Source organism: Acomys minous, assembly GCF_964271855.1.
Source record: "Acomys minous genome assembly, chromosome: 18".
Taxonomy (NCBI): Eukaryota; Metazoa; Chordata; class Mammalia; order Rodentia; family Muridae; genus Acomys; species Acomys minous.
In genome coordinates, this window is record NC_140501.1 from 68435025 (window position 1) to 68454335 (window position 19311).

Below are 19311 nucleotides of genomic sequence, written 5' to 3' on the forward strand. Positions count from 1 at the left end.
AGAGAAAACCATTTTTCCCTTGGTAAGTGGCTGTCAGTTGCAGGTAACGTCTTGGTTGGGGTGGGAGTTCATGTCCAGGGCTGGGATGCCATCTGGTTTGGACTTATGCAGGCCAATGTATCCTTCTGTGGTTTCAGTATCGTTTTTAGCAATAGAGCCTTACCATCAGTTTGCAGAGAGCAATTAATAGCTTGGCAATAGCGCCTGGCTTGTTTGGGCGTTTCCATGGAGCCCCTTTGGCCAGCAGCTCACAACCCACTGCTGGAGCCAGAGTTTTCTTTGGTGGTGACAGGTGTCCAGTTGAGGCTTTATCTCCCATGTTATCTGGTGAGTCTATTTAGATTTTTCATACATGTATATATTTTAAGAAGCTTCTACCACAGTAGGTTTCCATATTACCTGTAGTTACTTGTCACCCCCCCTCATACCATATTCCCTTCTTTACCTCTCTCTTCCAGCCCCTGCCCCTGAGATTGTTTCTGTCTCCCTTTATGTAGAGGAATGCTAACCAGAACATGGCTGCTCTGGCAAGAGATCACAGCTAAAGATCTTCTAGGTCTGTGTGATCTGTACAAGTATTCAAATTTTACTTTAAAGGATAAACATTAAACCACCCATTAATAAATGTACTCAATTGTTGGTTAGCTTGAAGATTACCTAGAATGCAATGTCCAACTTGGATATTGTAGACTGTTCTATTACTTTGCGTAAGTTAACCATGTTGTGGTTGCAGAAGTGCTGAAGTAAATTTAGCACGGAAATGGTTTGGAATAAGAGCTAGCAGACCCGTGAACATGTCCAAAGTGGCCAGTTATCCTGGTTTGGCTTGTTCTTTTGTGTCCTGATCCAAAAATTTGGTGTAAGAGTTCAATCTTAAAACAGTTTGCGTTGTAGCCCCCGGCAGCACCCTTTAAGGTCCGGGAAGAGGGGCGGTGCCTTGAACTCAGCCAATCAAGCTCCGAGGCCCTTTACTTAGGTAGCTTCGCGTCCTTCTAACGTTCTCTATCTCTCTCTAGCTTCTGGTGGGCTGGTGAGTAACGCGGTTAATTTGGATCTCTCACTCTCTCATGGTTTTCAATTTCTCTTTCTTTTGAGCGGCCTAACCAGGGGAAAGGAGTTTATTTCAGATAAGTGCTGACGTTTGTGAGCTGAGAAGAGAGAGGTTAGGGGAACGTAGGACGGCGCACTACCTGGCACGTTTCCACGTGCGCCTCGGCAGTCCTGGGTTTGCCAGTTTTCCTGAGACCCGGTGACCTAGAGGCAGTAGACTCTGTCTCGTGCACACAGTGCCTGGATCTCGGGAAATCCTCGGCTTCGTTTTTGCCGATTGGTAAAGGCACCGTCGCTACTCCTGCGTTAATCTGGGGGGGACAGGGCGGGGGGGGGGGACGGCGAGTTCAGCCGGAGGTTTTAGTTCTCTGGTAAATGTCTGTGGGGTCCGTCCACGACCTTGGCGGATTTGAGAGCTTTTTTTCAACAGTGTTTGTTGTCCTGTTTGCTCCGAGCCTGTGTGAGACTAGATAGTAGTCAGCTCTTGAGGACAGGTGATTTAAGTAGCCCTAGGAGGGCGAACTGTGGCAGCAGTGTCCTAAAACAATACACGTTGACAAGGACCAGGGATTTTAGCTAAAATTCAAATTGTAGCGTGCGCGCACGGGTGCTGGGAATTGGGGGGCTGTGTGAGCTATCGAAGAGAAGGCGAAACATAAACCCAGTCCCTAATTGATGTACTGCTTTACAAAAGTAAGATGTGGATTTACAATACACATTGTGGATATGTTTTTTTTCTCGTGAACAGTTTTACTGACCTAGCACGTACTCTCACCAGACTCCTGTTTTTCTCTTTGATACTAGTCTGAATGTAAAATGTTGGTTATTCCTATTTTTTTGTTTTGTTTTTGGAGACAGGGTTTTTGTGTAGCACTGGCTGTCCTGAAACTTGCTTTATAGACTAGGCTGGCTTTGAATTCAGAGATCTGCCTGCCTCTGCTTCCTGACTGCTGGGATTAAAGGAAGGCATGGGACATCATTGCCAGGCTGGTTATTCTTTTTTTAAGAGTTTATTTTTTAGATATGTATGTGCACATGTAGGGGTATATGCAGGCAGTATGCAGGTGCCCTTTGAATCAAGAGAATTTTAGATCCCCTGGAGCTGGAGATAGCACAGCAGTGAGCTGCCTGGCATCGGTCCTGGGAATTGAAGTCAGGTCCTCTGCCAGGTGGCAAGCATTCTTAACTGCTGGCCCACCTCTGCAGCTCTGCTTAGTTGGTTATTATTTTTATTTTTTCACTTTTGAGACAGGGTTTCATGTACTACATGGGATCTTGCTATGTAGACCAGGGTGACCTCAAATCACAGAGATCCAGTGATATACTTGAGATCTCAAGTGATGAGGATCAGAGGCATGTGGCGTCACACCTGGCCCGTGGATTATTGTTCTAGGCAGAAAGTGTGAGAAAGTGAAATTATAACCTAGCTAACTGAATATACTGATGGGCATAGGTGACTCCTGTAGCCTTAAACTTGAGCTTTATTTGTCTTTGTCCATAATTACGTGCTTGTATATATGTATACTGCATCTGTGCCAGTGCTGCTGGAGGTTGCACACAGTGAACCTAGAGATAGTGTTATTTACTGGGGGGGGGGGGGGGGAGGACCCTGTTTCTAGCAGTGTGGTTCAGCCCTTAGCACACACCCACCTTTAGTCCTGGCTGGAATATAGACATGCCCTTAGCACACACCTTTAATCCCAAACTGTGAAGGTGAAGTTAGTTGGTAGAAGGAAGCGCCCATGTTCAAAAGTGATGTCTAATTAGGTGGCAGAAAAAGTGATGAGTCAGAAAAGGCTTTGGCAGAATGGGCCAAAGAGAAGCCGCTTGAGGAAGCGAGCAGCAGAGAGAACGAGAGGCAGGCAGTTTTACCGGGGAGAGTTTCACAGAGAAAGGCTGAAGAGAAAACAAGCTCCACGCAGGTGGAGGCAAAATGAGAAGGAGCCAGAAAATTAGAACAGATTGCTGCAGCTAGTTTGAGGCCAAGCAGAGCAATTCAGAGACGCCCAGGAAAGCCAGATTAAATAAGTCAGCCGGGAGATGAGTTTGGGCCAGGACAACTGAGTTGAACCAGCTAGCATAGAGCTCAGAAAGAACAGGAAAGGGTGAAATTATTCAGCAGGAAGCCTCAGGCTGAAGACATTCGAGGCCTAGGTTGGACTGTAAGGAGGCCGGAAGCTTCCTAGGCTAGCTGACCGAGGCCGGAAGCCTCTGAGACAACAATTAAATCGGGCAGATAAAAGTTCCTTTTGCGGCAGTCCTGGAGCTGTGCTTACTGGTGGTTTTGAGACCCCAGCTGTGTGAGTGCTGGGGAGCGTGCGCTGAGGTTCCCTAGCTCTGTGTATCCATCTTAGGATGTTGGCTGCACACACCATAAAGATGTGACCTCACGTCTCTTCTGTACACCCTGTGCTTTTCTGCGCATTAGTAAAGAACACCCACATGCTTTGTCATATTCTAATGTGTGTACATGCCATAACTTATTTAATAGTTTATGATCTTATTTACTCCCAAATGAGTCACTGTAAACAAGCCAATTGGCATGTGTGGCATTAGAGTTGGGCTTTAGTGTTTTCTTTTCTCAAGATAGAGTTTCTCTGTATAGGTAGCCCTGGCTGTCCTTGAACTCATTCTGTAGACCTGCCTGTGCCTCCTCAGTGCTGGGATTAAAGGTGTGCGTGAGCACGCCTGGCCATAGTAGTTTCTTATTTAAATGGACTTTAGGCATCTGGGGCCTGGAGACATGGTTCAGCAGCTAAGAGCAAGAGGACCTGCATTCAGTTCCCAGTACTCACATGGTGTCTTAAAGCCATCAGTAACTTCAGTTCCAGGAGATCCAATGGTGCCTATTGGACTCTGGGGACCAGAAAGAAACACATGTGGCTCACATATATATGCAGACAAACCACCCATACACGAGCTAAATATAAAAAGTATAGTACATTCTGCAGATCTGCATTCAAAGATTGCTAATATACTTAGCGTGTTCACATCTTCCTCCAGACAGGACAAGAGGTAATGGATTCCTCTTAACAAAACACCATCCTAGCCGGGCGTGGTGGCGCACGCCTTTAATCCCAGCACTCGGGAGGCAGAGGCAGGCGGATCACTGTGAGTTCGAGGCCAACCTGGTCTACAGAGTGAGTCCAGGACAGCCAAGGTGACACAGAGAAACCCTGTCTCGAAAAACAAACTAACAAAAACACCATCCTATGTATGCAGTGTTCTGCCTGCATGTACACCTGCAAGCCAGAAGAGGGCACCAGATCTCGTTCTAGATGGTTGTGAGTTACCATGTGGTTGCTGGGAATTAAACTCAGGACCTTTGGAGGAACAGACAGTGCTCTTAACCACTGAGCCATCTCTCCAGCCCTTACATTTTTAAATTTGGTTTTTAAATTGGTTTTTTGAGACAGTGTTTCTTCACACAGCCTTGGCTGTCCTGGACTCACTTTGTAGACTTTCTCTCCCGACCGCTGGGATTAAAGGCATGCACCATCGTGCCCAGCATGTCAATTATATCTTAATAAAGTTGGGGAAAGAAAAACAAATTTCTTGCCACTAAGCTTACTTCCCTTGGCATTCTCTAAACCTTGCTTGCGTATTTTTATAGAAGATCACTGTACTTAGAAAATGAGCTGTGCCTTATCAGCTCAGTGCTTTCTTCCGTTATCTAGTTTCAGGTTGAAGATGGAATGTGTCCAGGAAAAAACTGGGGCTGTAGCATTGTGTGAGTCGGCCCAGAGGTCCTGCGGAAACACCAGAGCATCCATGAAGTGGCCTTGGATTTACGCACTCTCAAGAGGAAAGTTAAAGGCTGATGGGCTATAAATGCAGGTACTTGTTTTGTGTCACACGTGATACTCCTATACCTTCCTCATGGTACTGGGCACTGACTGAGCTACGACTACTCTAGCCTTGAGAAAAATTTCGAAACAAGCCGGGCGTGGTGGCACATGCCTTTAATTCCAGTACTTGGGAGGCAGAGGCAGGCAGATCACTGAATTGGAGGCCAGACTGATCTACAGAGTGAGTGCAAGACAGTCACGGCTACACAGAAACCCTGCCTTGAAAAACCAAAAAGAAGTGGCACACGCCTTTAATCCCAGCACACAGGAGGCAGAGGCAGGAGGATCTCTCTAAGTTCGAGACCAGCCTGGTCTACAAAGCGAGTCCAGGACAGCCAAGATTACACAGAGAAACCCTGTCTCGAAAAACAAAACAAAAACAAAAAAAAAATGAAACATAATCTTGCTTTAAAAAAAAAACCTTGTTTTCAATTTGCTGACTTGCCTCAGGCTGGAATTATAGGTTCATACCACACTTCTTCCTTCTTGTTTTTGTTTTTTGAGACAGGGTCTTACCATGCATCCCACGGCTGGCCTCAAATTTGCTGTGTAGACCAGGCTGGCTTACAACTTGATCTGCCTTCCTCTGTCTCCTGAGTACTGGGATTAAAGGCATATGCCACCTTTACATATTTATAATATAGCATATTTACATAATTCTTTTTCAGGGTTTCTCTGTGTAGCCTTGGCTGTCCTGGACTCACTTTGTAGACCAGGCTGGTCTCGAACTTAGAGATCCTCCTGCCTCTGCCTCCCGAGTGCTTGGATTAAAGGCATGTGCCACTTTTTTTTTTTTCAAGGCAGGGTTTCTCTGTGTAGCCTTGACTGTCCTGCACTCACTTTGTAGACCAGTCTGTCCTCCAACTCAGTGATCCGCCTGCCTCTGCCTCCCAAGTGCTGGGATTAAAGGCCTGTGCCACCACGCCCGGCTTTTTTTTTTTTTTTTTGAGACAAGGTTTCTCTGTGTACCCTTGGCTGTCCTAGACTCACTTTGTAGACCAGGCTGAGTGTGCCCACCATGCTTGGCTGCATATTTACAAAATTCTTAGGATGTGTGTGTAAGGCAGTATTTAACACCAGGAAAGACCAGGTGTGTGTGAGTCCTACAACCGCTTTAGTTTTCTGACCTGTAGAGCCAATGTGCCATTTTCTCATTTAGCCAAGCCATCTTTCATAGCTATTTCACACTCAGGTGAACAGTGTAGAGCTTAGAATTGTCACATCTCAGGGAGCCAGAGATTTCTATGTAAATATGAAGCTCTCAAGTTCTTTATTTCCCCCCTTGGTTTTGTTCCTTCAGTTTCCCCTCCCACATGTTGGGATCACATGTGTTTGCCACCATGTATTGTTGGCTATATATGTAGTAATTTTAAAGGTAGCATTCCTTCTTTTCGATCAATTTGTTAGCCATACTAACTGTTTTGGTTCTGATTTTTAATGGAGTTTTCTGCAATAAAGTGTTGCTTATTGTGGTCCAGAACTACAATACAAAATTACTGAACAATTAAGTATTAGTAGTTTGAATAGTTTTGAGACAGGATCTTGCTTGGGATCCCAGGCTAGCCTGGAGCTTGTGTTGATTTTGCTGCCTCTGCCTTCTACGTAAGTGCTGGGATTACAGGCTTAAAGAGAAAATTATTTATTTTATTTTATTTTATTTTCCAGAAAGGGTTTCTTTGTGCAGCCTTGACTGTCCTGGACTCATTGTGTGGACCAGGCTGGCCTTGTACTTACAGCATTTGCCTGCCTCTGCCTCCCATTAAAGGCACGCACCACCATGCCTATCTAAGAAACTTCATTTTTTAATTAAATGGTCTTATAACAAGTGAGTGCTTACTTACTGCACATGCACTTTTAATTTGTGCCCAAGACAAACCTTGTTCAGAAGCCTTCCTTGACAAGGGATTTTTGTTTGGTCTGAGTGGGTCAAACTGGCCTGAAATCCAAAAAATACTCCCTTAGCCTTTGAATGCTGGGTTGCAGTGAGCCAACACATCTAGACACTCTGTACGTTTGGTGCCTACCACAAACCCAATGAGTTGAATCTTAAATTACATACAGTGTAAAGAATTTCTAGTTCTTAATTAGGTGAAGAATAGAAGTGTTTCTTATCATGAACTTTATTTTGGTAGCTCTTTTTTTAAAAAAAAGCTCCTTTAAAAATATATATATATTTAAAAATTTTTTTTGTTTTTGTTTTTTTCAAGACAGGGCTTCTCTGTGTAGCCTTGGCTGTCCTGGACTTGCTTTCTAGACCAGGCTGACCTCGAACTCAGAGATCCAGCTGTTTCTGCCTCCCAAGTGCTGAAATTAAAGACGGGTGCCACCACCGCCCAGCCAAAAGATTAAAAAAAAATTCTTATATATCCCAACAGCAGTTTTCCCTTTCTCCCCCTCCAAGTTGGAGGACACCCCACCCCCCAACGCCTCCCTTTTCCTTCAGAAAAGGGCAGGCCTCCCAGGGATATCAACCCAACGTGGCATATCACTCACTAAGGTCAGACAGGCAGCCCAGGAGGAGGAGGAAAAGGATCCCCAAAGCAGGTAAAAGTCAGAGACAGCCCTGCTCCCACTTTTGGGAGTCCCACAAGAAGACCAAGCTACACAACCTAGGTCAGACCCAAGCAGGCTCTCTGTCCAGTCTCAGCCCCATATGAGACAATTTGATTCTGTGGGGATTTTTGTAGTGTTACAAGAAAGTTCTTGAGGCAGGGAAAATCAAAGCTGCCTTATACTGCCATCTTGTGGCCAACAGGGGCTCCAAGTGATTTTCTTATGTCTGGGCAACTTGTTTTTCTTATGGCAGTTAGGTTTAAGTAGTTGGCTCCAGTGAAATTAAAATATAGTTTGGAAACTATTTTGGATTAATTTCTACTTATTAAAACCTTATGTGTTGTTTTTTTCATATTGCTTTCCTTTGCCAGAGGAGCGGCTTGGACTCCTTGCACTGCTGTGAGCTGCCTGACGTGGGCATTTGGTGCAGAGTGTAGGTCTTCTGGAAGAGCAGCAAGTGCTCTGAACTGTTGAGCCATATCTTTAGCCCCATGGAGAGGTCATCCCCCAATATGATGATGGCTTGAGATTTTGTGTGTAAATTTATGCTTTGTAGGGCCTTCTTTGCAGCCCAAGCTAACTGTCCTTAAACTTGGCGTGTGACCAATGTTTGATTTAAATATTCCATCCTTTGCCTCAGCTTGTTGGGATGATGGATGTGTGACAACACAGCTGGATTTAAGTTACATTGAATAGTGATTTTCCAATTTTCCTCATGGCCTGGCATATGGAGTATGTTGGTGTGATGTATGTAATTATTATGTAATTATAATTTGTAACCTTTGTTTACTCTTCTGTAGCAGATGGTGCTAAGCAGTCGGATGGATATTTCAATTTGGATTCCTTTCATTTGATAACAGGTAAATGGAAAGATAAGGGAGGCCGTGCTAGTCAGAGGCTGAGTTTTAGTGGTCATGAGGGCTTCCTGGCTTAAGACTAGTACCAGATGTCTGCCCTTCCCAGTCATTACAGTTTGCTATGATGAGATGCATGTCAAGTCCGTGTTTCAGCTGATCACACTGATTATACACATGTGCTGAGCAGACTGAAGTTAGGGCAAACACTTGGAACTGAATTCAGCTTCCTAAAAGTGTCTTACTTGGCTTTAGCCCTTCCCTCCCAGGGAATTCATAATTTAAGGAATTTGATAGCATCAACATTTTGTGTTTTGATCTTTGATAATATGAGATAAATCTAGTTGATCCTTAGTAACTTAAACACTATAGAAAAAGTACTGGAAGCTGGTATAATTCTGTTAGCTAATGAGTTTGATAGTTTAAAAGATTTTATTCTATGTATATTGGTATTTTGCCTTCTTTGCCTGTGCACCAAGTACATACAGTGCCCAGGCTAGAAAAACATTGTAATCCCTGTGGCTGGAGTTAGCAGACAGCTGTGAGCCACTGTGTGCATTCTGGGAATTGAACTTGGGCTTTTAATATGTCTTTTAAGTTTAACAGTTTTTTAGAAAAATATTTTCTTTTTATTGTTTACACAGTATTCTGTCTGCATGTGAGCCACAGGCCAAAAGAGGGCACCAGAACTCATTAAATGGTTATGAGCCACCATGTGGTTGCTAGGAATATGAACTCAGGACCTGCAGAAGATCAGCCAGTGCTCTTAACCTCTGAGCCATCTCCAGTTTGAGAGTTTTAAACTGATCACTTTTCAGTCTTTATGATTACATGTTCAATATAATGAGTTTATGTTTATTAAATGGGTTTACATGACAAACAGGAACCATACCATTCCCCACAGCTCATGAACAGCCTTGTATCCACTCCCTTTCTTCCCTCAGAAACTAAGGATGAAATTTAAGAAGTACAGGAGAGAGCATCAACCAGCTTTCCTGTCTGGACCTTCGTGCTGTCAATCATGGTTGTGTGAGGAATGAAAACTGTCTGCATTGTTTTATGGTAAGGCTTGAGATTGAGAGGTGTTGACATGTCAAGAATCTGAAAATTCTGCTTTGTATCTTTATATTTTGTGGCCAGCTGTGTGGATTTTAGGGTTTTTGTTTGTTTGTTTGTTTCCTTTTTTGTTTTTTTAATTTAAGCCAAAAGTCTTGGGTGGAGTAGCGTAGTGGTTCCATGTAGTATACAAGGTAGGCTTCTAGTCAGGCTGGTTACAGGCTTGTGTTCTATCACTTAACAAGTTATGTAGCCTTGCCGAGTTTTCTACTATCATTGTATCCTAGGTGGTAATGATAGTATAAGCCTCAAACGATAGTTACTCTAGACTCCCTAGAAACTTCAAGGGTTGAGTCAGCAGAGTGTGCTGTCTTCTTAATGCTGCTCAATGTGGTTGGAGGCAAACTTGGCTCCTCTGACTGCTGAGAGCCTAAGTGAAGTTTTACCCATCATGTACAAAGCTGGCTTGTCTTCTCTGGGATTCCTGAGGATGGGCAGGCCGTCCGCCTTGCCAAGTCACGCAGTTACAAAGCAGGAGGTGATTGCAGGGTGGCTTGTAGCTGCCGTATTCATTCCACAGAGCTGTAGTAGTTGACCCTGGGAGTTGTTGAAACATCCATGTCTAAATGTTAAATGATTTGTTGTTTTCCCAAGTAATTAGTAAAATTTTGAAAATTTAATATGTGTGAGTGTTTTTGCTTGAGTATGTGTCTTCACCATTTGCACACCTGTGCTTGAAGGTCAGAAGAAGACATCAGAGTCCCTAGAACTGGAGTGACAGTAAGCTGCTGTGCGGGTGCAAGAGCAGCTAGTGCTCTTAACCACTGAGACATTGAGTCATCCCAATTAATGAATTTCTTTTTTTCCCCCAGAGACAGGATCTCTGTAGCCCTAGCTGTCCTTGAACTCACTTTGTAGACCAGGCTCGCCGCGAACTCACAGATATTCACCTGCCTCTGCCTCCTGAGTGCTGGGATTAAAGGCGTGTGCTACCATCATGGGGTTCAATAAATAAATAATAATAAATTTCAAAGCAGTTTAAACTCTTTAGTTGGACGGTAGAGTGTACTCAAAGCTGAAAGCCGACTCACCAGAATAGTGTCTCAGAATCAACCTGCAGATCAGATGAACAAGGAGATGGAGCAAGTCCTAATGTTACTGTTTGTAGCAGGGTGTTTGCATTTTAAGTCAGTGAAATTCATGGGGCATCATAGAGTTTACTTGAGGATTTTACATTAGCATGGCTCCTGTATGTTCTATAGGAACTTGGAAGCCAGATGGTGGCACACAGCTGTAATCTCAGCACTCTGGAAAGCAGAGGCAGGTGGCTCTCTGGTCTACAAAATGAGTCTAGGATAGCCACTCCACACAGAAACCCTGTCTCAGCAACAAAACAAAAAACGAGTAACTTGGAGGTAAAGGTCACAAAATAAATCTTTAAAAAATTTTTTTAAATTTAATTTTTAAATCTATGTGCATTGGTGTGAGAGTGTCAGATCTTGGAGTTACAGACAGTTGTGAGCTGCCATGTGGGAGCTTAGAAATTGAACCTGGGACCTTTGGACCTTTGGAAGAGCAGTTGGTGCTCTTAACCCCTGAGCCAACTCTCTAGCCCACAAAATAAGTCTTAAAGTCTAATTGTTTATCCTCTTTGGGAAACGTCAGTAAGGCTGTGCTTTATTTGTCCTTTTTGTATGTCTGAAACAGAACCAGAACTGAAGGTTTTATCATATCTCAGACATGGTAGGTAGTGCATGGCTCACCCGTGAACCTCCTTACAGGAGTGCTGCGCCCTGAAGCTAAGGCCCTAAGCTGAGTTACAAGACCCAGAGGTGACCCCAACCCCACATACCCAGAGATTAAATAAGATCAAGGATCCTGCAGTGTCAAAGCCAGCCTATCTACTTCTCCATCCTTTGCCCTTAGCTACAGAAACCCCATCTTGAAGCAAGGCCACTGGGTGGCTGGGTCCTGTGCCCTGACGATGGCCTGGCCACAACTAGAGATGCCACATCTGTAGTTGAATAAAGCTGGCTGTAGTCTTTGAGGTCATCTAAATTAGCCTCTTTTATTTTCCTACAATTTTTACTTATATCTCCAGTTTTCCCTAACTAATCTGTACCAACCAGTAGGCTTAAGTTGCTAGGGGAAAAACAAATGTTAGCACCGTTTCACTAATTGAAGGAAGAAGGTATAATGGTATAGTTCAGTTGTTTGCCTAACAAGAATTAAAAACCAGGTTTAGCATACACTCCCCTGATCCCAGGATTTAGTAAGTTCAGAAGTTCAAGGTCATCCTCCAGTACACCGAGTTCCAGTATAGGAAACAGGAAGCCTGTCTAAAGAGAAGGGTTATTGGAAGTTTCCATTGTGTGGCTGTGAATTAGCTCATACGTGGGTCCTGTCCTCTGAAGGGGGCTGGAAGAGCATGCCAGTACTGTTTGTATCCTGGCTCCCTCCCAGCCTTCCCAGCAGAAAACCCACAGTTGTTACAGGTAACCCCCTGAGAGGTATAGGTACAGCAGTATTTAGGAGCTAGAGCTGGCTCAGCACTGACTGCTGCCTTTCCAGAGGTCCTGAGTTCAAGTCCCGGCACCTACTTGTTTCACAACAGTCTATAACTAGTTTCACTTAAGCCCTCCTCTGAAGTGCAGATATAAATGCAGCCCCCCCCACATATACTTTAAATACATGTAAAGTATACATAATACATATGTATATACATTTATATATTACATAAGTAGATCTTTAAAATAACTCACTTTACTAATTGCCTGCCAGCAATGATACCTCAAAGTTAAGACTTCTGACTTCTGGGCTGGAGGGATGCCTCAGCAGTTCTAACTGACCTAGAACTGTTATTGTTTTTTTTTTAATTTATGTGCATTGGTGTGGGGGAGTTACAGACAGTTGTGAGCTCCCATTTGGGTGCTGGGAATTGAACCCTGGTCCTTTAGAAAAGCAGGCAGTGCTCTTAACCACTGAGCCATCTCTCTAGCTCCCTGGCCTAGAAACTTTTATCACACTGACAGGGCAGCTCGCAATGATAACATGCTCCACCCGACTACATGGACACGTGCACATGTGGCACACATGTATTTAAAAAAAAAAAAGCTGGGTGTGGTGGCGTACGCCTTTAACCCCAGCACTCGGGAGGCAGAGACAGGCAGATCGCTGTGAGTCCGAGGCCAGCCTGGTCTACAAAGTGATCCAGGACAGTCAAGGGCTACATAGAGACCCTGTCTCCAAAAACCAAAAAAAGGGAAAAAAGAAAAGTAAAAATAAATTTTGAGAAAGGTTCTCACTAAGTGGCCTTGGTTGGCCTGGAACTCCATGATCAGTTTTTTTCTCCAGTGCTAGGATTAAAGAAGTGCACCATCATGCCTAGATAAAGATAAATCCTAGAAAAAAAGTATAGCGCTTGATCCAATGGCTTTTGTTGTTGATTTTTTTGGGGGGGGGGTTCGGTTTTTTCCCCCCCCTTTTCTTCCCAAGATAGGGTTTCTCTTGTGTGGTCCTGGCTGTCCTGGAACTCTGTTGATCAAGCTGGCCTTGAACTCGAGATCCGCCTGCCTCTCCCTCCCAAATACTGACATTAAAGGTGTGCGCCCCCACTGCCGACTGCTTCCTTTCATACACCTTGCGAATATGAGTGCAGATTCAAAGAACTTATTTCATTAACTGTATATTGTCATGTAAAAGCCAGCGGCTAAGCACCTGACTCATTACCTCAGCAGAGACTACCAGCTGCTACCCAGCAGCCCGCCTCGTGCTACCCATCATGCCCTGCGGCCACCACGCATGCGCTCTGGCAGCTCGGCCACGCAACTCGAGTCTGAGTCCTACTTTCGTGGAAGGTCGGCATCCTTAGCTTGCTTTGCTGCAGGTATCTTGTCGTTTTTTGTTTTTTGTTGTTTTTTTCTGTGAGACGTGTGGAAAAGCCGAAAATGAAGGGAAAGCTGTGGGTCTTGTTCTGAAAAAATTTAGCCAGCCCGTGTGAGTTTCCCGTCCGCCTTGTGGCAATGCGGAGTTGGCTGTGCCTTCGCACCTCCGATGAGAAAGGGACGATGAGAAAGGGATGGGCGCTTTACCCTGGGGGAGGTAAAGTAAAATTGGCCTCTGGCTGTCAGGTGAATTGTATCTGAAACCCAGGCAGGACGTCTGTATATCTGTTCCTTTGAAGGCAGCGTCTTCGATGTAACCCCTAGTAGCCTCAGAGTCACGGAATCCTCGGGAGGGGTCGGTGCTATGAGTGTGACATTTGAGACGAAGCTGCCAGTAATATATCCATTGACCCCTGTTACTAAAGCAACACTGTTTGTTCTTGAGACAGGAGCTTGCTGTGTAGCCCAGGCTGGCCTCGAACAAGGGATGGTCTACAAAGCAATCCCGGGATAGCCAAGGCTACACAGAGAAACCCTGTCTCCAAAACCCCAAAAATAAATAAAATGAGTTGGAACTATCTGTATAGTACTGTATGACTTCTTCATGGCCTTTATCTAAGGAAAATGACAGGATTGAGGCTAAAATCAATATACTTTTTAATTAATATAAAACAATGTCCAGTTTTTTCCTCAAATAATAGTACACTTTTAAATTTTCATACTTGTTTACAATTTGACTGACTACCCTTTTTTTATTCCTTGTTAGGGTTCTTCTTTTGGAGATTCATCATGTCTTTGTGTGAAGACATGTTGCTTTGCAATTACCGGAAGTGTCGTATCAAGCTCTCTGGGTACGCTTGGGTCACTGCCTGTTCTCACATTTTCTGTGACCAGCACGGCAGTGGTGAGTTCAGTCGCTCACCAGCTATCTGCCCTGCCTGCAACAGTACACTTTCTGGAAAGCTGGATATTGTCCGTACAGAACTCAGTCCGTCAGAGGAATACAAGGCTATGGTATTGGCAGGCCTTCGGCCAGAGGTTGTCCTGGACATCAGCTCTCGAGCACTGGCCTTCTGGACATACCAGGTTAGTGTCAGGGCCCGGGCCGGGGCGAGGAGCTGTCTCAGTGGGTAGAGAGCTTCTGTAACCATGACGACCTGAGTTCAGCGCCCACAGAAGACACCCAGGAGCAAACATCAGCCTTCATGTGCACAAACACACGTATGCTGAAGGGTAATGTGAGGCCTGTGAGGGTCTTTTTTCCCTCTTGGTAGGGGCTGTTGAACCCAGGGCCTCGTGCTTAAAAGGTAAGTGTTTTACCATTGAACTAAATCCCTAACTGCTTCTGAGGGATTTCCTATGTAAAAAAAGACTTCCCTGTTACATTTATATTCCATATAGATACATGAAGGTGCAGAAAACTTTTTTTCCCCTGAGACAGGGTTTCTCCGTGTAGTCCTGGCTGTCCTTGAACTCATAGAGATCCACCTGCCTCTGCCTTCCTGAGTGCTGGGATTATAGGCATGCGCCACCGCACCCACCTATTTTTTTTCCCTAGTTTTTATTATAAGTATTTATCACGTGCTAAGTAGATATTTTTGCTTTTATATTTTCTGAGTAAACTGTTTCTCTGTGTTCATACTTACTTTTGCTTTGTTGTTTATACTGCATTGCAGCTACCCACACATTTGTTCATCAACTCTAGCTAGAGAAATTGTTTTGCAGTGCTAAGGATCAAGCCCAGGGCCTTGCACATGCTAACCAAGCCCTTCTTCAGCTCTGTCTGGCTCTTTTTTTTTTTCCTTAAGGAAATTGCCAAACTTTTCCAAAGTGTAACTATGTCTAGTTACAGGTTCTGTCCAATATGAGATTACACATATGTAAATCCTAGGAAGCAAGGATATTTGGGGATCTTATTTTTTACCCTGGATCATTGGGAAAATTGGACTTCATGTGTGTGTGTGTGTGTGTGTGTGTGTGTGTGTATGTGTGTGTGTGTATGTGTGTGTGTGTGTGTATGTGTGTGTGTGTGTGTATGTGTGTGTGTGTGTGTGTATGTGTGTGTGTATGTGTGTGTGTGTGTGTGTGTGTGTGATGTAATTTCTTTCTCACGTGGCCCTGGTGGCCTTCAGTTTATCATCGCAGAGGCTCACCTGGATGTCTTGATCCTCCTGCCCATGTTTCCGTGTGCTGCGGCTGCATGCTCAACACTTTGCACCTAACTTCTGTTGTATTTCCTAAGAACTCTCTGCTCATGCATGGCACTGTAGATAAGAGATGCGTGTTCTGGTGGTGTGGTTTTCTGTAATCAGCCTATTGTATGCTGTGATTATATGTTTAGCCAGGCCTTAAACGTTGTGGTAACGATGTTGCCATACAAGCATCCTTTCTACTTGTGTCTGTCACACTCTGCTATTTCTCATTTATTCGGACAGATACACCAGGAGCGTCTCTATCAAGAATATAATTTCAGCAAGGCCGAGAACCACTTAAAGCAGATGGAAAAGATATATACACAGCAGATACAGAGCAAGGATGTAGAACTGACCTCTATGAAAGGGGAGGTCACCTCCATGAAGAAAGTTCTAGAAGAGTACAAGAAAAAGTTTAGTGACATCTCTGAAAAACTTATGGAACGCAATCGCCAGTATCAAAAGCTCCAAGGCCTTTATGACAGCCTTAGGCTACGAAACATCACTATTGCAAGCCAGGAAGGCTCCCTGGAGCAAGTGATGATCCCGCAGTCTGGTGTCTTTGGCTTCCCACTAGGTAAGAAGGAATCTAATACCCAACACCTAGGTTTTTTGTTGTTGTTTGGTTTGGTTTGGTTTGGTTTTTTTTTTTTGAGACAGGGTCTCTCTGTGTAGCCCTGGTTGTCCTGGATTTGCTTTGTAGACCAGGCTGGCTTTGAACTCACAGCAGTTCTCCCACCTCTGCCTCCTGAGTGCTGGGATTAAAGGCCTGTGCCACCACTTCTGGCTCAACACCCTGTTTTTAAATTACTGATTTTTCAGGTGTGCTGCATAGTCCCACACTTCCTGAGGGCTGTGGGAGTGGAGAGCCATCATAAGTGTGGGTGCCTTGTCTTCCCTCTGCACCATAGCTCTCAGTTGTATTTGCATATACTTATTTTTGTTTTCTTGTTTGTTTTTTTTTTTTTGAGACAGGGTCTCTATATAACCCTGGCTATCCTGAAATTTACTATGTAGACCAGGCTGGCCTTAAACTCACAAATCTGCCTTCCTCTCAAATCCTGGGATTAAAGGAGTGCACCACCATGCATAGCATAAATTATTTTCAATTTGAGCAGAATTAATCTCTAAAAAACAACCACTTAAACCACTTTGCTGGCTGAGATCGCACAGTTCTTTTTTCTGCCCTTGGATCATTTGTTTTGTTTATTCAATCATCACAAAGTAGGCAATTCTTTCTCTCTTTCTTTTTTTTTTTTTTCTTCCTGAGACAAGGTCTCTTTGTGTAGCCCTGGCTGTCCTGGACTCGCTTTGTAGACCAGGCTGGCCTCGAACTCACAGCCATCCACATGCCTCTGCCTCCTAAGTGCTGAGATTAAAAGGCGTGTGCCACCACACCCGGCTAAAGTAGACAATTCAAAATCAGAATCTTTTATGATTGGCAGGCTCATTCTCAGTGCAATAGCATCCAGTAATTTTTTTCCTCAGTATTAATATAATTATATAAACTGGCATGCAAACAGTGAAGTCTCTTGGGGTGGACTTTTCTTTTCCTGTTTATTTTAGGCTACGGAGAAAGGTTCAGTGAGAGAAAACGATGTTCTAGAATGGGAATGAGGGAGTGCATATGCACACAGAATGTCCCGTGGCTGGGGTAGCGGTGCGAAGCTTCGGTTCAGCATGTGGGAGGCAGAGGCTGGTCCATCTCTGCCAGCCGGTCTACAAACTAGAGTCAGGGCTAGAGTGAGTCCCAGTCTAAAACTGAAGTTTTGTGCCTAGGTTCATTATAAATGGCAAGTAAGTTATTCCAATGGCGTTGTACATGTTTTTTCATTCTTTTTGTACATTTTTTTAAAAATATTTTTTTCTTATTTATGTGTGTGTGCTACCTGTATGTTTGTGTGTTTCTGCCCATGGAGACCAGAAGAGGGTGCTGGATCCCACGGACCTGGATGTTTGTGAGAGCTAGAACCAAACCTGAGTCTCTACAAGAGCAGCCCCGCACTTAGCTTTCAGGCAGATACAATCAGCTTTTCCTCTTCCTGAAGTCTGCTCTGCTAAAGCCGAGGACGGGTCTGGTGGAAATGGTCAGATGTGTGTCCCGTCTGCTTGACTATTCACAGGGGGAGTAGAATATATTCCATGGTGGGGAGAACTTTGGTCTTGTGTCAGGTCTGTGTTTATCACAGGAGATGACTTTAACATGATTATCCATCTTGTAGGAGTTGAATTTTGTTAGTATTATTCAATGGCTGCTGGTTTTGTTCCCAGAGATCTATTAGGAAATGTTCTTATGATCTTCCCTAATTTTCTCCCCTAGGGAATAGCTCAAAGTTTCCTTTGGACCATACACCAGTTGGAAATCGAGGTGACGGAGATGAAGATGCTCAGTTCAGACCATTTTTTGTGGGTTCCCCCACAGCTCCTGAGCCCATTAACAACTTCTTTAGTTTTGCTTCTCAAAGCCATGAAGCAGAGCAGCAAGTCTGCAGCAGGGCCTTTAAAGCAAAAAGAATTTAGCTCATTTCACTTTTCGAGATTGTTTTCTGCGTTTTACTCTAGATGAAATGATTGGCCTCGCTGAGTTCTCCCTTCACCTCAGAAGTTGGCTTGCGGTGGGGTGTATGGCTTCCTGCTGGAGGGAGGGCGTTGGTTTTTTGCTTAGGGCATGAGCACTTCACGGATCTCGGCTCTACGTTCATCACTGCTCACACAGCCACTGTTGCTCAGGTCCCTAGACCACACTGTGTTTATGCTTCTGTAAGCACCAGGGTTATACTTACACGGCGTGTTGAATCCTAGTGTGTATATGTTAAATGTGTGCATTGATTTTTCTCTGCTAATATATTTATGTAAAAATTATGGTCTTGGAAAATGATGACCAAAAATAATGGTCTTGGAAAATGGTGGCTTGCTATTGCATGTATTTTATACAGTCATGTATCTTCCTTTGTATTATTTTGTTTTGGAGGCATGCTTCTGCCAGTGAATGAAAGTGCAATTTGATGCATATGTGTTAAGATTATATTTAAAAATAACATATTGATAAGAGTTATTTGTTGATTACATTGATACTTGTTTTAAAATAAAACTGTTTCTTTACCTTTTTGATAGTTGTTGACATGTGTTTATTTTATTTGGGGATGCATCTGTGTGTGCCTTTGGGCATGTGTACAAGAATTTGAAGACTTTGGCCTCTGCTGTTCTAATCACCTAATCTAAAAGGCTGAATAAAGGCCATCTTTATTAAACTGCACAGCAAATATGGTAATAAAACATAATGAAGAGCTGGGTGGTGGTGGTGCACACCTTTAATCTCAGTACTCGGGAGGCAGAGGCAGCAGATTTCTGAGTCCCAGGCCAGCCTATTGGATAGAATGAGTTTCAGGACAGTCAGGGATATATAGAGAAACCCTGTCTTTAAAAAAACATAAACCAAAAAGGGGTGAAGAGCTTTTGTCTTAATCTTTTCTTGGACTCTTGTAACAGAGAAAATTGTTTTTCTGGTCCTGCTGGCTCAGAACATTGTCAGTGCTGTGGATTCAGCTGAGCCTGAAGCTGCTTTGGGGTGGAATAAGATTAATTACGATGCTTTTGTAGGCCAGTTAATTCTGAACAGGGTGAATATAAAGTATAAGTAGAGTGAATTCCTGTTAGAAAGCAAGAAAAGCCCAATCGTTCAGTTTTACCAATGAAGACTCAGGAGCCAGATGCTGGGGTGAAAACATGCTACCTCAGAGTCAGAGAAAGCACCCAGCTGACCTGCCTACAGCTGAATTCCGCTGAGGAAAAAGCCCCTTCTCCACACTGTCTTAAAAACTCTCAGCTCAATGTCCCTCCTTTCTGATTACATATGTTCACTCCCTGTCAATAG

At 44.0% G+C, this 19311-nt stretch overlaps 1 protein-coding gene across 6 annotated transcripts; it reads left to right on the forward strand.

Annotated features, from left to right (window-relative positions):
• Positions 1-954: 954 nt before the first annotated feature.
• CCNB1IP1 (cyclin B1 interacting protein 1) lies at positions 955-18546 on the forward strand. Of its 6 annotated transcripts, XM_084768040.1 has the most exons (9): positions 976-1030; positions 4728-4887; positions 8252-8311; positions 9250-9367; positions 13096-13247; positions 14012-14096; positions 14193-14331; positions 15681-16014; positions 17758-18546. In XM_084768040.1, the coding sequence occupies exons 4-9, from the start codon at positions 9342-9344 to the stop codon at positions 17955-17957; spliced, it is 936 nt and encodes a 311-aa protein (XP_084624166.1). In that variant the 5' UTR covers positions 976-1030; positions 4728-4887; positions 8252-8311; positions 9250-9341; the 3' UTR covers positions 17958-18546. The 6 variants fall into 6 exon arrangements, with proteins under 6 accessions (XP_084624163.1, XP_084624166.1, XP_084624162.1 ...); XM_084768037.1 differs by having other exon boundaries at positions 955-976; positions 14012-14331; XM_084768036.1 differs by having other exon boundaries at positions 14012-14331.
• The last annotated feature ends 765 nt before the right edge of the window (positions 18547-19311 follow it).

Bases quoted from the DNA above. Each gene is read 5' to 3' on its own strand.
- CCNB1IP1 (XM_084768037.1), top strand. From the start codon at position 9,342: ATGAAAACTGTCTGCATTGTTTTATG. The intron at 9,368-13,095 runs GTAAGGCTTGAG...TCATTACCTCAG, and splicing joins ACTGTCTGCATTGTTTTATG to CAGAGACTACCAGCTGCTAC. The intron at 16,015-17,757 runs GTAAGAAGGAAT...TTTCTCCCCTAG, and splicing joins TGTCTTTGGCTTCCCACTAG to GGAATAGCTCAAAGTTTCCT.